At 59.5% G+C, this 15,357-nt stretch overlaps 1 protein-coding gene across 4 annotated transcripts in view; it reads right to left on the bottom strand.

The window, feature by feature from the left end:
* The window catches only part of PITPNM3 (PITPNM family member 3), an 80,640-nt gene that overhangs the window by 2,612 nt on the left and 62,671 nt on the right, over positions 1–15,357 (bottom strand). For all 4 annotated transcript variants that reach the window (XM_031957344.1, XM_031957342.1, XM_031957345.1 and 1 more), the window contains exons 9-17: positions 12,117–12,301; positions 11,556–11,728; positions 10,919–11,089; positions 9,840–10,034; positions 9,034–9,182; positions 4,390–4,506; positions 2,932–3,048; positions 2,114–2,262; positions 1,688–1,837 (exon numbers count right to left, since the gene is read on the bottom strand). In XM_031957344.1, the coding sequence (XP_031813204.1) occupies positions 1,688–1,837; positions 2,114–2,262; positions 2,932–3,048; positions 4,390–4,506; positions 9,034–9,182; positions 9,840–10,034; positions 10,919–11,089; positions 11,556–11,728; positions 12,117–12,301 (1,406 nt within the window). The remainder of the gene's footprint in view (positions 1–1,687; positions 1,838–2,113; positions 2,263–2,931; positions 3,049–4,389; positions 4,507–9,033; positions 9,183–9,839; positions 10,035–10,918; positions 11,090–11,555; positions 11,729–12,116; positions 12,302–15,357) is intronic.

Consider the following 15,357-nt stretch of genomic DNA (forward strand, 5'->3'; position numbering starts at 1 on the left):
CTGAGTCAAGTTTATAGAAAAAACAAGAGAGCCATTTCCTGATTGATAATGGTCAAAGGATATGAATAGTTATTAGAAGAACTTAAATTTTCTAAAAAGAAAAAAACTTCTAAAACACTAATAATTAGAGAAATGTACGTTGTAACTCTAGTTTTCCACATCCTATCATCCGAATGGCTAAAATGACAGAAAAGGAAAATGATAAATGCTGGGGGAGATGTGGAAAAGTGGGGACACTAATGCACTGCCAGTGCAATCATGAGCTGGTCTGGTTTTGGACAACAATTTGGAACTACGCCCAAAGGGCTGTAAAACAGTGACCCTGCAAAACCACTACCATTGGAAGGAAGCCCATGGGAAGCAGGCCACCTTACCTAACCTAAATGAGATCAAAGAAAAGGGGAAATATTTATAGCAACTCTCTTTGAGCGGCAAAGGACAAGCCCATCACTTGAGGAATGGCAGAACAAGTTTCGGTGCAGAATCGGCACAGCATTCTACTGAGCTATAAGAAATGACATGCAGGATGTTTTCAGAAAAATCAGACAAGTCTGACATGAAGTGAAGGAAGTGAAATTAGCAGGACCAGGAGCACATTTTATACTGTAACAGTGACACATTTTATATTGTAATAGCGACACTGTAACAAAGATCAACTGGAAAGACTTTGCTATTCCGAGTGATACAATTATCCAAGACAAATGCAAAGGACCCATGATGAAAAATGCTATCCGTCCCCAGAAAGATCTGGTGGACTCATTTTTTTTCTTTTAATTTTTGTTTTTGTTTTCACAACACAGTTAATGTGAAAACTTGGGTGATGAATATTGTATAGAAATACAATACTAAAAGAAATACTAGCTTTCTCAATGGGTGGGGGAAAGGTGAGGGAGGGAAGGGAATTTGAAATAGAGATTTAAAATGAAAAAACTCCCCCCCAAATTAGCCTACCTCCTCGCTTTTCCAGTCTCCGGACACATTACATCTCCTTCCTCCTCACCCCATATGCACAAGTCTTCTTCTACCCAGTGGCCCTGGCCTCCAAACACGAACCTCCATCTCTTAGCTCCAGGCTGGGCAGTCATTCTCCCTGGCCCCCCGGACCCGAAATGTTCTCTCTTCTCAGCTCTGTTCACTGACCTCCTGATCTTCATTTAAGTCCCAACTAAAATCTCGCCTGTCGCAGGAAGCTTTTCCCAGTCCACCTTAATGCCAATGCTGTCCCCCACTAATTATGTCCTTTCTAGCTTGACTTCATTTGTATATTTAGTTGCATGTTGTCTTCCCCATTAGATGATAAGCTCCTCAAGGGAGGAACTGTTTTTTGCCTTTCTTTATATCCCCATTGCTTAGCACATAGTAGGTGCTTCATAAATGCTTGCTGACTGATGGGGAGCATATGCTTGGTGTAAAAAGCTCTTTATCATTTATTGTCCTCACTGTATCCCAGGGAGTCAAGGCTTGTTCCTTCACTGGACAAATAAGCAAACTGAGGCCCAGAGGGCGAAGGCCACAAGCAGTATTGGAAGCCATGGCCCCAGATTCCCACATGGGCTAAACAAGAGGAGCCTGGGAGGCAGAAACCAGTTTTAGTGCTGGCTTGTCGTGCAGGCTGGTCTTTGCCCAAACATCCCCCCAACCAGAGCCTGCGATGTGGGGGCTGGGAGAGGGGGTGACTGTTCCTCACCGGACAACGTCCACAGCTCCTGCCCTGACCTTGGGGTCGCTGCCCATGATGGAGACGCTGGCCGCGAAAGAGCCATCGATGCTGAACACGACACACTCCATGCCCCGGGGGAGGACCGTCAAGTAGCTCATCGCCGTGGTCTGGTCCCCTCTGGAAGGCACAAGGGGGCCTTGACTGGAGAGGCTCCAGAACCCTTTCCCCTTTCCCAGAGGGCTGTGCTGGGAGAGATCTCATGGGTCCCTCCTTTCCCTTCTGCCTGCCATCAGAGCCTTGGGATGGCTGGGCTCTGCCAGGATCATCCCACCTGGGACTTTCTGGGGAAAGGGGGGAGAAGTCTGCTTCTCCTAAGCTCCTGGGGGGTTGGGATGAATGTGCCGAGGACAACTGGGGCACGGAAGGAAGCCCATGGGAAGTAGGCCACCTTACCTGACTACCATCTTGATGGGATAGACCCCAACCCCCAGCCGCTTGGGCTTGGGCACGCCATAAGTGACGCGTCCACTGCTGTTGGTGATCTCTGTGTCCAAGTAGTGCCAGCGGCCCGAGGACGGCTCTGCCATGATGAAAATATCCACCTGCAGGGGCACGGGAGCGCCGGCTGAGCCTCCCCATAGGGACCTGGGTACCCAAGCTTTGTCCTGGGCCCGGGACACCCTATCTATGGCCTGTTTAAAGACTGGTTTATGTAACCCCCTGGAGCGAGAGGAACCCAGGGAGTGGGTGGCTGTGCCCAGGCCTGGCAACCCCGAAGAGGCAGGAGCTCCTGACAGCCAGAGCGACTTTAGGCACTGAAAACAAAGGCCTGTGGGCCTGGCCTCTGCTCTGCAGTTCACTGATAGCCAGTTTCCCCGGTTTCCTCCTTTGGGAGATGGGGAAGTTGGATTCCATGGGCCATGGGATCCCCACACGGGGCAGGGGGGAGGGCTCCAGGGCCCCAAGACTTCCCAGAGATCCAGGAGGTCAGGCTGGACTATCAAACTGAGACAAACCCCCTCGAAAAGATCACCGGGTCATTTTGCAAATGGGGAAAGATGCTTTCCCTCACTCCTTTGAAGAAGTCTGGGTTTGTGGGGGCAGAATATTGCATACAATGTTGGGCTTTTCAATGTTCTGACTGATCTGGGAGGAGCAAAAGAGCGAGGACCCACAGAGCAGTACCCAGGGCTTCCTTCTGCCCTCATCCAAGCTCTCCGGGCAGCACAGTCTGGGTCCCAGGAGGCAGAGAAGCACCCAGAACTTTCTACCTTTTCTCCCGTGAGGGCCACCATGTCAAGGGGTCCGTACATGAAGCGTCCCACTAGGACCTGCGGGCCATCTTCTGCGGCAATCACATCATTGGCGCGGTGATTAGCGGTCACATTCTAGAAGGATGAGGAGATTGGCTCAGCCTGTCCACATACAATGTGAACAGCTTTACACCCAGGCTGTGGAACGAGGGGCAAAGCCAACGTTTTGCTATGGAAGTTTCCGTCAGAAGATGGCTCTGGGGACTTCTAGGCTGGCCCAAGGCCTGTTCACTTTGTTCCCTTCGAGCATCTAACACGCCCCCCCCCCCCCGGATATTTTCTGTTTCTGGAATGATCATATTCACATCATTGCTATTGAAAAAGGGGGTGTCAGTCAACTTCCCCAGGACTCCCCCGTCGTGCACCCCTTCGGCTTCCCAAACCAAGCCCCCTTCTCTCCCCACAGCCTCTTCCCCCTCAGACTGTATGTTCCTGAGGACAGGTACCACCTTTGCTTTTGCCCGCTTAGTGACAGCACTTAGCCCAGTGCTTGGCAGACAAGTGTTTAGTAAATGTTGGTTCAGTTGTTCCCCCATCCTGGCAGGGGCTCCATGAGCTAACCCCAAGGACCCCTTCAGCACCCCACCTTCCCCGGGATTTGGCACCCTTGTCCAAATGCACACAGAAGGGGTAGTGCCCATCAGGACCCTTTCCTCAGGCTGCCCACAAGCTCTCTCCTGATACCCACATCCAGCTTAGGGAGGTGCCGAGAGGGCCGAGGCTGACAGTCCCCTTGACCCATTCAGGAGGGCAACGCAGGCAGGTCTCAGGGGCACCTGTCCCCATGACTACACAGCCCTCAAGGTTCCCCCAAAGAGGGGTCCCCCATGCTCTCAGAAGCGGCTGGTCAGCCCTCGGGGAGGGTCTGAGTTTCTGTGCAGGGGGCATCTTGACGCACCACTGACCAGGTGTATCTGGGGCTGCAGAGGCGGCTGGCTCGGGGGACATGGACATTCAGTGCCCGGGGGGTCACCGGCAAGGCAAAAAGCGCCCCCTCCCCAGGACTGCCTGGCCGAGAGCCGCTCCCCAACATGGGTCAGACTGGGAGGTCCCTTGGGGCGAGGTCTGAGTCTGCCACTCCTCCTCCTGTGGCTGGGTGGGGGTGAGGGTCACAGGAGACTTCCAGGAGGACCTGTCCCTGTGTCAGAGAGGAACTGGGCCCTCGGGGCCCACTCCCACTCTCCGGCCTGGAAGATCCCGAGGGGGACACCTACTATTCCTGAACAGCCTGCTTTCTGAGGACCATGGGACCCGGAGCAGCCCCTGATATCCCCAAGGCCAGATTCTCCTTTCCCATTCCGAGGCCGGGACAGGGAAAGCTGGGACAGGGAGGCCGGGACAGGACAACCCTGCATAGGGGAGTCTGGGACAGGGAGGGTCGAGGGCAGCCTCCCGGGGGCTCTGAGCCTCACCTACCCTCAGCTTGACCTGGGTCCGCTTGCGAAGCCATTTTTCTCTGGGGTTGGATGGGCTGAGCGTGGAGGGGTCAAGGCTGTGGCTCTCCTTTACAGCCCCACTGTCATAGCGCATGACCTACAGCGACACAGCAGACACGCCCCCATCAGGGCGGCTTCTCTCTGCCCTCCCAGCCTCCCCCAGGACAGAGAGGCAAGGCAGCAAACAGTGGGAAAGCTTCGCCAGTGGCGGTCCAAGTTATCTTAGAGCCAAGAAACGAGCTGTGGGCCCCTGGAGGCGAGAATCTGGGGCAGGGGGGGTCGAGGGGGGGGGGGGGGGGGGTGGGGGGGAAAGGGGCACCTGGAGGGACGTGCTGACGCCACGTGGTCAGGACCAAAACAGGCACTTACTAAGCACCTGCTGTGTGCCGGGCAGGGGATGGGGTTGAGGCCGGACAGCTCCCAGGGTTGGGATGCTTGGGGGTACCAGACACTTAGTAAGCAACTACTGTGTGCCGGGCGGGGAATCAAGGAGAGGACGGAGAGCTCCCCCAGGGTTGGGATAATTGGGGAGACCGCAAGGGAGACACAGAGCTACAAAGGAAGGAAAGGAATACAATGTAGGCAGAAGAGGGAGGGGGAGGGAGGGGCAGAGGGAGCCGTCTGACAGAGGAGGAAGCCGGGAAGTCAGCGCAGTGGCACAGGCAGAAAGAAGCCCACTGAGGACCTGCCCCTGGGGCTCTCCTCATGGCACCGCAGTATCACAAGCCCTCGGATCGGGATCCTCCCAAAGCACAAGTCTCCAATCTCACCTCCTTACTCAGCATTTGTGTGGCTCCCTACTGCTTCTGGGATCACATCCCCTGTCCTCTGGCGTTCAAAGTCTACATAACCGGACTTCCTCCCCGCCCCAGCCTCAGTGACCCGGCCACACTGGCCCCCTCCCCCACCCCACCCTCAGTGACCAGTGACATTGCCCCCCTCCTGCACCCCAGCCTCCGTGACTCATCCCACCTCCCGACCCCTCAGACCGGCCCCCAAGCTTGGAATTCCCATGTGTCCCCTGACTTCTCCCAGAACCCTTTTCCAGCCCCCCCTCCCCAACGCTCACCCCCCAGCATGCATCGTTCTCCAGCTACAGCTTGCCTGTACCCCCTGGGGACCCCCACCCCTTTTTCCCGTCCTCCCAACTCAGCCCAGATCAGGAACGTGAATCCTGTGAGCTCCTGAGGGGGGCGCCACCCGGGAGCTGGCCCTGCAGCCCGCCCTGCCGCCTGTGGCCCCAGCCAGTGTCCGGAGTCCGGCTCCAGGACGCAGGAGCCTCCCTCGGGGCCTGAGGTTCCCGCGCAGAACGCAGGGCAGGCCTCGGGACCCCTCTGCCAAGCCAGGGCCATCCCTGGAAGCTCTGAGCCGCCAAGCTCTCCCTCACCCTGGATTCAGTGGATCCCCACAAGAGCCCCAGGCAGTGAGGGGCCTCGCCCCCCGACCGATGAGCAGACGGAGCGGGAAGGGGCTGCTCGGCTCCCGGCTCCCAGTGCCTTGGCGGGGCTTCCTGGGCCAGATGCCCTCCGCACAGCCCCTCGCTGAGCCCTCCCTGGGGGGCCCCAGGATCTCTGCCCCCCCCCCCGACCCCAACAAGCTGTCAGACGGCGAGTCGGGGAAGCGCAGGGGGAGGGGCGTCAGCAGAGGGGCATCTGCCTCTTCCCTTCTCTGTGGGGGGGCGGGGGGGGCGCTGTCTCCGAAGGTTCCAGGGAGCCCTTCTCTGCGTGGACTTGGGAAGGCTCGGGCCCCTCGGGAGCACTTGGTGAAGGGAAGAAAATGATCCTGTGAGCAAACCCCATATCTGCCACGTTCGCCGAGCCAAGGGACTCCCTCGGCAAATGGCAGCTGGGATCGGCCATCCCAAGGACGCATCTGCCTGGGCCCCCTCCCAGTCATCCTCGGGGCCGGAGCCGCCAGAGCAAAGGGGCGGAGGAGCACCTCCAGGTCATTCTGTGCTGTTCCCGGGGTGGGGGGGCTGGAAACACTCCCCCCCCCAAGCTGCTTCTCCAACAGCCAAGGCTGTGGGGAGGATGGCAGGAGCTCGCAGCTCGGTGCCAGCCTCAAGGCACAGTCTGAGATCTCTGAGCCTACAGAGGGGAAGGCCGGGCCTTCCATCTGGGCCCCGCAGCCTCTGAGGCTCAGTTTGTGGTGGGGCAGGGTCTCTCAGTCCCCAGTGGTGGGGCAGGGTCTCTCACGGCCCCCAGTGGTGGGGCAGGGTCTCTCACGGCCCCCAGTGGTGGGGCAGGGTCTCTCATGGCCCCCAGTGGTGGGGCAGGGTCTCTCAGTCCCCAGTGGTGGGGCAGGGTCTCTCACAAAATATATAGTAGCAAGAGTAGAACCAAACTCACAGGGTTTGGCCATTTTTACATAAAAAGGAGAAACTCCAATTGCTTGATGGGAGGTGGAAGGAAGAGAGAGGAGGGGGAGGCCCTCCTTCCCTCCAAGCCCCAGAGAGTCTGAGCCTGGGCTGGGACATCCATCTTCCGTCTGGGAGGTCCTCGTTCTGGGCGCCCTTTCTGAAGGAGGGGCTGATGAAGCCTGAGCCGGGCAGCCCCGTCCCCAAGTTCCTGTCCTCTGGGCACCAGCAGAAAAGGCCGGCCTTGTTAGAAACCCCCACACTGGGCACTTTCCGTCACAGCTAATGCCCACCAGACCTTCCTGCTCTCCAGGCTTCCTTGCCAGCGAGCACTTCGCGCCATGTGGTCCCGTCAGCAGCTCCGCTGAGGTCCCCCAACCCTGCAGTCCCGAAGATGCCGGGCCTCCTGAGGACGCTGGGCCCTCCCATCTCCTTCCTCCTCCTCTGGGGCGGTCTTGGCTTCGTTCCCTGACTGCTCCAAGCCCATCCCCACACCACAAGTTGTCAGGCCTGGGCTTCCCCTGTCCCGAGGAGCGCCCCCAGTCCCCACCACATCCCACTGAAAGGCCTCTGGGTGGCTCTGGAAGGTCTGAGTCTAGATGCCCCCATAGATATTTCCTAACTGTGGTCCTGGCCAAGTGATCCTGTTTGCCTCAGTTTCCTCATCTGCAAAATGGGGGTGATGGCAGCACCTCCCTCCCAGGAGGAGGTGTTGTGAGGATCCAATGAGACAGCAAGGACTGTATAAAATGGAGCAATCATCATCAATTATTCCTTAAATAGAAGGCGGAAAGCGGTAACTTCACCTGCCCTGAGAGCCAGCAGGGAGGACCCGGGAGGCAGGAGGACTTCAGCGGTCCTTCCTTTCCCTTCCTCGGTTTCCTCGTCTGTTAAGGAAGGGGCCATCATCCTGCTCTAACCACTTTCCCCATTGTGCCCGATTCCTTGAGAATGAGGGTCCCCCTAAGGGACTCAAGGACCCAGCAACTGGGACATCCCCCGCCAAAGAGCCCAGCCAGTCCTCAAACCGGGGGCTCGGCCCGGAAACTCAGACTCCCTGCCCAAGCTGCAAAGACCCGGATGAGAATTCTTTTCAGTGCCAGAGAAGGGAACTAGGAAGCCCCTCCTCGCCCAGTCAGCACACAAGCAGCCGAGACTGAGAGGAGAGAGGAGACCCCGAGAGATGAGCTCTGGCCCCCGGCCCTGGGGCGAGGAGGAGGCTGGAAGGCCCTCTGCCGGGCCTGGCTGGCTCCAGGGCTGCACTGAGTGTCCCAAAAGTCGGCTGGTGATATAGAGACAGGACAGAGGGACACAGGGAGCACCTTCCTGGCCAGGAAAGACAGATACACGGAGTGCCCCTCCCAAGAAGACAGACAGACACACAGATCACTCCTCCTGACCAGGACACATAAATATAGAGAGCGCCCCTCCTGGCCAGAACAGTCAGGCAGACACAGGGAACACTCCTCCTGGCCAGGACAGACAGAGGGACACAGAGAATGCCCCTTCCAATCAGGACAGAGGGATACAGGGAGTGCCCCTCCTGACCGGGACAAGGGGACCCAGGGAGCACCTTTTCTGGACAGGAAAGACAGACAGACATAGAGTGCCTTTCCTGGCAGGACAGACAGACCCATGGAGTACTCCTCCTGGCCAGGACAGACAGATATAGACAGCACCCTTCCCAGCCAGGATAGACAGATAGACATAGGGAGCACCCTTGGCCAGAGCAGATGGACAGATGGATACAGGGAGCGCCTCTCCCAGCCAGGACAGACAGACAGGCAGAGTGCCTCTCCCAGGCAGGACAGGCGGACACACAGATTGCCCCTCCTGGCCAGGACAGACAGACAAACAGGGAGCATTCCTGGCCAGGACAGACAGAAGGACACAAGGAGTGTCCCTCCTGGCCAAGAGAGACAGACGTACACAAGGAGCATCCTTCCTGGCCAGGACAGACAGACGGACACAAGGAGAATCCCTCCAGGCCAGGACAGACAGACGGACACAAGGAGAATCCCTCCAGGCCAGGACAGACGGACGGACACATGGAATGCTCCTCCTAGCCAAGAGAGACAGACGGACACAAGGAGCATCCCTCCAGGCCAGGACAGACAGACGGACACAAGGAGTATCCCTCCTGGCCAGGACAGACGGACGGACACATGGAGCGCCCCTCCTGACCAGCAAGCTCCGGGATGACCCACAGGGTGACCAAGGCTGGGCAGCCAACCCTCCGCAGCCCTGGAAGCAGCTGGCAGCCAGTACCTGTCTCAAGATGAAGGCCACCACGTCCGTGGACTCCCAGTAGCTGGCATGGAAGAGATGGGGCAGGGCCACAGTGGGGAAGGCCGTGAGCACGTCGGGGCAGTAGAGCTCGTAGTCCAGCCGCTTGGTTCCCCACCACTTGGCGACAACTGCAGAAACAGAAGAGCAGTGTCTACACCGGCAGTGGACGCTGCCTGGGGCTCTATGCGCCCCCATGGGTCATCTGCTGCCCTGGTCAGAATGCCGCCGAAGGCCACACTAGCAGCTCCCGCTCTGGCTTGGGGTGTCTGTGCAGGCAAAGGCAGGGGCGTCCGTGTGGGCAAACACAGGGCATTTGAGCGGGCAAATGTAGGGTCAGGATTTTGAGGGCTCAAGCCGCCCCTCAAGTCTGCTACTAAAACGGGGCAGCTTCCTGTGGGTGTGCACACAATCCCAGGGTCTGGGAGAACCGGGGCACAGCTCTGGGGAGGACCCCCTCCCTCCATACCCATCACTGCTGGGAAGCCTGTTCCCACTGCCCTCCCCCTGCCGGGGCTCCCAGCCCAGAGTGGGGGAGCTTTCCCAGGCCTGAGCACCGGGCTGCGCCTCAAGCCTGGCTCCCTCTGCAGCCATCTGGCCAGGACCGGTCCAGCCAGCTGAGCGCCCAGGCCATGGCTAACACTGGGCCGACCTGAGGGTGCCGGGCTTTCGGCTGCTCAGGGTCAGCCTTGGCTTCTCCTCCGCCTTGGGCAGCCAGGCGGGCAGAGCCCCAGGCTGGGGGCTCCTTGGGGGACCATCCGGGGCCGGCACCGGGGCTGAGCACTCACTGTGCGCCATGCTGGCAGAAGGCAGGCTCTCGCTGGACCCTGAGCTCTCGCTGTTGGAGCTGCCCTCACTGAGCCTCCTGCCCAGCCTCTGACCCCGAGGGGGCGGGAGCACCAGGGCTGGGGCGTCTGGGGATGACGGGGCGTCGGTCGGGCCACTCTCCAGGAACAGGGCACTGTGGGCCTGCAGAGTGTCCTCTGGACAGGAAAGGAGAGCCAGTGAGGGGCCGCCCTGCCCCGTTGGGGACTGCCGGAAATCAGGGATCCCGTCTGCCCCGTCACTCGGCCCCCCCAATCCTGCCGAAGGGTCATGGGGACCGAGCCAACTCGGTTCCGGCAGCATCCGGCAAGCCCTACTGTGCGCTAGGTCCCGAGGAGACAGCCCTTGCCTGTGTGGCTGCCCTTCTACAGGGGAGGAAGATGCCCATGAGGCGCTGAGGGGGAGAGCCGGCCAGCCCCGCCAGGGCGGGAAAGGAGGGTAAGGGGGCAATGCCAGGAAAGCCTCCCCCGCGCCTGAGGGCCAACATGCCCGCCTGGAGAGAGCAAGCACAGGGGTGCTGTCCCCGAGACGGGAGCCCCCCCGCCCGGGCACAGGAGGAATGGGACCCGGGGCAGAGCTGGCCACCACCACCACTTCTAAGGATCAGACTAAAAGGAAGCTAATGAGCCTCCCATCCCTGGAAGCATTCAAGCAAAGGCCGACTGTCTGCCAAGGACAGACTGAGCAGCTGCTCTCGGACATGCCACAAACCTCTACATGGCGGCAGAGAACGGAGTTGCGCATTGGACACGGGCCTGGGGGTCGGGCCCCGGGCCCCTCCTGTGGGATTGTCCCCCTCTCCCCATTGTTTCTTGGGGCACCCATGTCCAGGGCATGTGGCCCCCAGCCCCATGAGTGTCTCCAGCCAAGCTGGCCGTGGCCAGGCGGGGACAGCCACCCCTGCTGGCAAAATGGTCCTGGGGAACCAGGGTCTGTCCCCTCTGCTCATGCCAGCTAAAACCTGGGACGGTGGCCCCCAACCACCTGGCCTGGGCCCTTCCCAAGGCCAGCCCTGCCCCGGGGGCATCGGGGGGACTGGTACCGAGGAGCAGGGACTGTCCGTCCCCCAGCGGGAACCTCTGGTAGCGCGGCACGCTGACCGGGGGCAGCAGGTGGAAGTTCTTCTCCAGCAGGGGCTCCAGCCTGGAGGCCGACGGGTCGGCTGCATGGAAGAAGCTGTAGACTTGGTTACAGGCGGGCCGTACCTGGAAGCCTGGGGGAAGAAACAGGTGGCACAGGAGGCCAGAGGCTGGGAGGTGCCCACAGCCCACCAAGCCCCTGGCGGGCTGACCCCTCTGTTCAAGAAGACTTAGTGGGGCCCATCGAGAGGGGGGGAAGTAAAGGGAGGGAAGGAGGGACAGAGAGGAAGGAAGGAAGGAAGGAAGGAAGGAAGGAAGGAAGGAAGGAAGGAAGGAAGGAAGGAAGGAAGGAAGGAAGGAAGGAAGGAAGGAAGGAAGGAAGGAAGGAAGGAAGGAAGGAAGGAAGGAAGGAAGGAAGGAAGGAAGAAAGGAAGGAGAGAGAGGGAGAGAGGAAGGAAGGAGGGAAGGAAGGAAGAAAGGAAGGAAGGAGGGAGGGAGGAAGGAAGGAAGAAGACTTGTGCCGACTTCCCCAAACCCCCTACTTTTGTGCCATGGAAGGCCCGGCTGTGACCCTGCTGAGTAGGCCCAGGCCCTACTCACCATCCAACCCGGGTAGGACCGTCCTCCTCATGGCCAACACTAAGCCCAGTGGGGAACCAAAAAGGAAAAAATCGGACACGTTGAAGTCAAACCGGCTCAGGCTGGCTTCGGAGAACTGGGAGGGTCCAGCCGTGGGGGGCTCGGCACCATCTTTCAAAACACTGGAGTGAATGCTGAGCCAAAGGAAAGAAGCTCGGGGTCAGGGAGGACCCCAGGAGCCCAGCACCTTCTGCCTAAAGGTCCCCATCCCAGGCAGTTGCCGCAAGAGCTGCCAGGAGGCCTCGCCCTGGTTCTCCTGCTCAGAGGCAGAATGGAGACAAGGGGGGTCTCCTCCCCCGCAGCAAGGGCTGTCTCAAAGGGGCCAGAGTGGCTCTCCTCCTCACTGAAGGGCTTTGCCCTCAGCTGCCTGATGCTGGCCTGGTGCTGGGGGGAGTCCTCGTCAGTTAGGAGTTGGACCAGAGGCCTCCAGGGCTCCCGTAGCCCTGGGACCTGTGACTCCACCCCCACCCCCTGTGTGACTCTGGGGCTCACCTGAGGGACAGGCAGGGACGGAGACCTCACCTGGACAAGAAGGAGTGATGCTGGCTGATGGCATCACAGTCACAGGCAGACGAGTCACTCTGCTTCCGGGGCAGGGCGGGCGCCAGTTCCTCGTCCTCCCAGGTGCCCAGGATGTCGATGCTGCTCTTACTGAGGCGGGAGGTGTCGCTGAGGCTGCAATCGTCCTCGGCCAGGATGGGGTTGTCCTGCAACAGGAGGAAGCCTGAAGCTGGCCTGAGGCCACTCTTCCTCCCCTTCCCCCCCCGCCGGGAGGGCTCCCAGCCTCCAGAGAGGACTCCCTGCGGGTGGGATCTGCGGCCCCGATAAGGGGGAGCTGAGGGGCTTTCTGCAAGCTGCCTTTGGGGGGCAGACCCTCCCGGACCACTGGGAGATGGCGGGTCCTGGCAGCCCTGCTTTTGCCCGCCGACATCCTGGGAGACTGGAGACCCCTGGATTTCTGCCCTAATGGTGGCTCGGGCGCTTTGCCACTCTGCTCTCTTGGGAGCACGAAGGCTCCGGCTGCCGTCATCCACCCTCTTAACATTATCCTGAAAGTGGTCGGCGCTCACAGACTCCCTGGAGGGAGGAACAGGAGCCAGGGGGCTTCTCCAGGCCCCCCCCCCACCTGATCCTTAGGATCAGTTCTGCCCTCTGTGGGTCCTGGGAAAATCTCTTCTACCTGGCAGTGCTGGAGCCACAAAAGGGCATGACCAAGGAGTGGGAGTATTCTAGAGCCCACCCAGCCCAAAGAAAGAAGGGAAGCTGACCTCCAGGGTGACAGGGAAGGGTTAGGCAGAACAACTAAGGAGCCCTGGGCTTCCCTTAAGGGTCATGTCCTTGAAAAAGGAGGGGGAAGAAGAGAACAGGGAGGAGGAGGAGGGAGGAGGAAGAGGAAGAGGAAGAGGAGGGGGAGGAGGAGGAAGAAGAAGAAGAAGAGAACAGGGAGGAGGAAGAGGAGGAGGAAGAAGAGAACTGGGAGGAGGAAGAGGAGGGAAAGGAGGAGGAGGAGGAGGAAGAAGAAGATAACAGGGAGGAGGAGGAGGGAGGAGGAAGAGGAGGAGGAAGAGGAGGGGAGAAGAGGAGAAGGAGAAGAAGGAAGAGGGGGAGGAGAAGGAGGAAGGGATCCACCATTTGGATCTCGTTTAGATTGAGGAGAAACAAACAGGCCGCTGGGACAGAAGTGGTGAGAGCAATTGGCCAGAAGCAGCCTCTCCATCCAAGGGGAGGGGGCCATGGAGGGAACTAGAGGAGAGCGGCTTTCCAAGGGCTCCCTGGAGGGGTGACGGGACACTCAGTCTGAACTGCTGAAGAGGCCGGGGGAATCCCCAGGAACAAACCTCTGAGGACGAAAGGCATGGATTCCCAGAGGAGCCCGAGTGGCCACCAACCAGCCCCCCGATCTTACAGGAAGAAGAAGCAAAGGCAGAAAGGGGGGACCCAGAAGGAGGGAGAAGAGGGCTGGCTCTGTAAGGCTCCTAAAGAAACCGAGCACAAAGACTTTCTTGAGTTGGGGGAGACCGGGAAAGGCTCAGGGGAAAGAGTCAAGCCCGGAGCCACGCAGGCCCGAGTTCAAGCCTAGTGCCGAGGAATGGGAAGCGCGGGGCTGCAGGCGACCGAGGTCCGAGTGACCGGGTGGGGGGAGCCCCGAGATGCTCTAAAGCTCCTTGAAGGAGAGATTCTCCTTGGCCCCTGCCTATGTGGGACCCACCCCAGGGAACCAAATAAAGCGGCTTCTCTAGGAGGCTGGGTGAGTCCCAGAATTCCAAGCCCACTGAGTTAGAGACACACTCGGTTCCATTCAATTCCAGCTCAAGCCACACTGACCAGCCCCCATCGAGAGCCACCCCCAGCTTGTCTCCAAGGCTTAGAAAACGAGCCAACTTGGGGCTCGTCCTTGCAGAGGCCCTGACGTGCCAGGCATGCCAGGGAGCCCTCTGCCCACCAGGATGATGTTCACTTCCAGTGTCACCCTCTCTTTATCTCCCTCATCTGTTTCCCGAACAAGACTTTATATGTCTCTGTCAGGACCTGCCTTTATATGTCTCTGTCAGGACTTTGCCACTAAGGTTCATGCACGGCGGAGGCTGGCTTCCCAGGGTCTATAATAAACCTATTTTTATCGGTCCAGCTTTGGGGTTCGTAAATTCCTTTACAAAGGACCTCTGTGTTGCATTAGGGCTTCCCCAAATCTCCCCGCCCTGCTCTGACTCCCAAGGGGTGCAGGGGGGTCAGACCTCTCCATTTGGTTCCCTGAGCTCCAAACCTGCCACTAACCTCATTATCTAACGTTCTAACCACCAGGAACCCTGATCTCACCAAGAGCAGTTGCTGACCTGGGCAGCGGAGGGCTTTCTGTGGGCCGCTGATGTCACAGGTGTGCACACACTCACACATTCACACACACACACGCACACAATGCCCATGTGCAAGCCCGCACACACTTGCCATCAGAATCGGCCTCAGAGTGCTCAGGCAGACCGATCACCAAAGGACGTCCCTCAGTTCTTGTTTTAGCACCTTTTTGACCAAGGAAAGGAGCCACTGTGGCCAGAAAGGGCCGGAAATAGTGCCAGGGCGGGGGGGTCAGGTGGACGGGCGGTGATCATCCCTCGTGTTCACAGAGCGGCACTGGTGGCAGGGGCAGCATGTCCACCTGTGGCCATCAGAGTCCCGCGAGCCCGGGAGGGCCCTGCACGCAGGGGCACAACTAGCCGTGGGAGCGGCTGGGGTGGATACTGCTGGGAAGTTGTGCATCCCATGTTTCTTTGGAATTGCTGTAATTTTGCTTTGCTGATAGGCCACAATACTCTTTTATGTGGGCAATCAATGCTGGGCAGTACTGTGCCGGCGGTCCCTTGGGTGCAGGCGTGCCATGCCCAGCGGTCCCTTGGGTGCAGGCGTGCCATGCCCAGCGGTCCCTTGGGTGCAGGCGTGCCATGCCCAGTGGTCCCCTGGGTGCGGGTGCGCCATGCTCAACGGTCCCTTGGTGAGGGCACGCCATACCCAGCAGTCCCTTGGTGAGGGTGCACCATGCCCAGCGGTCCCTTGGGTATGGGCGCGCCATGCCCAGCGGTCCCTTGGGTGCAGGCGTGCCATGCCCAGTGGTCCCTTGGGTGCAGGTGCGCCATGCCCAGAGGTCCCTTGGTGAGGGCGTGCCATGCCCAGTGGTCCCTTGGTGTGGGTGCGCCATGCTCAGTGGTCCTGTGCCAGAGCCCTTTTGGCTGTGGGCATTCCACATGGAGTGGCACGGTCCCCCATGACA

The sequence above is a fragment of the Sarcophilus harrisii genome, chromosome 3, assembly GCF_902635505.1.
Source record: "Sarcophilus harrisii chromosome 3, mSarHar1.11, whole genome shotgun sequence".
Classification (NCBI taxonomy): Eukaryota; Metazoa; Chordata; class Mammalia; order Dasyuromorphia; family Dasyuridae; genus Sarcophilus; species Sarcophilus harrisii.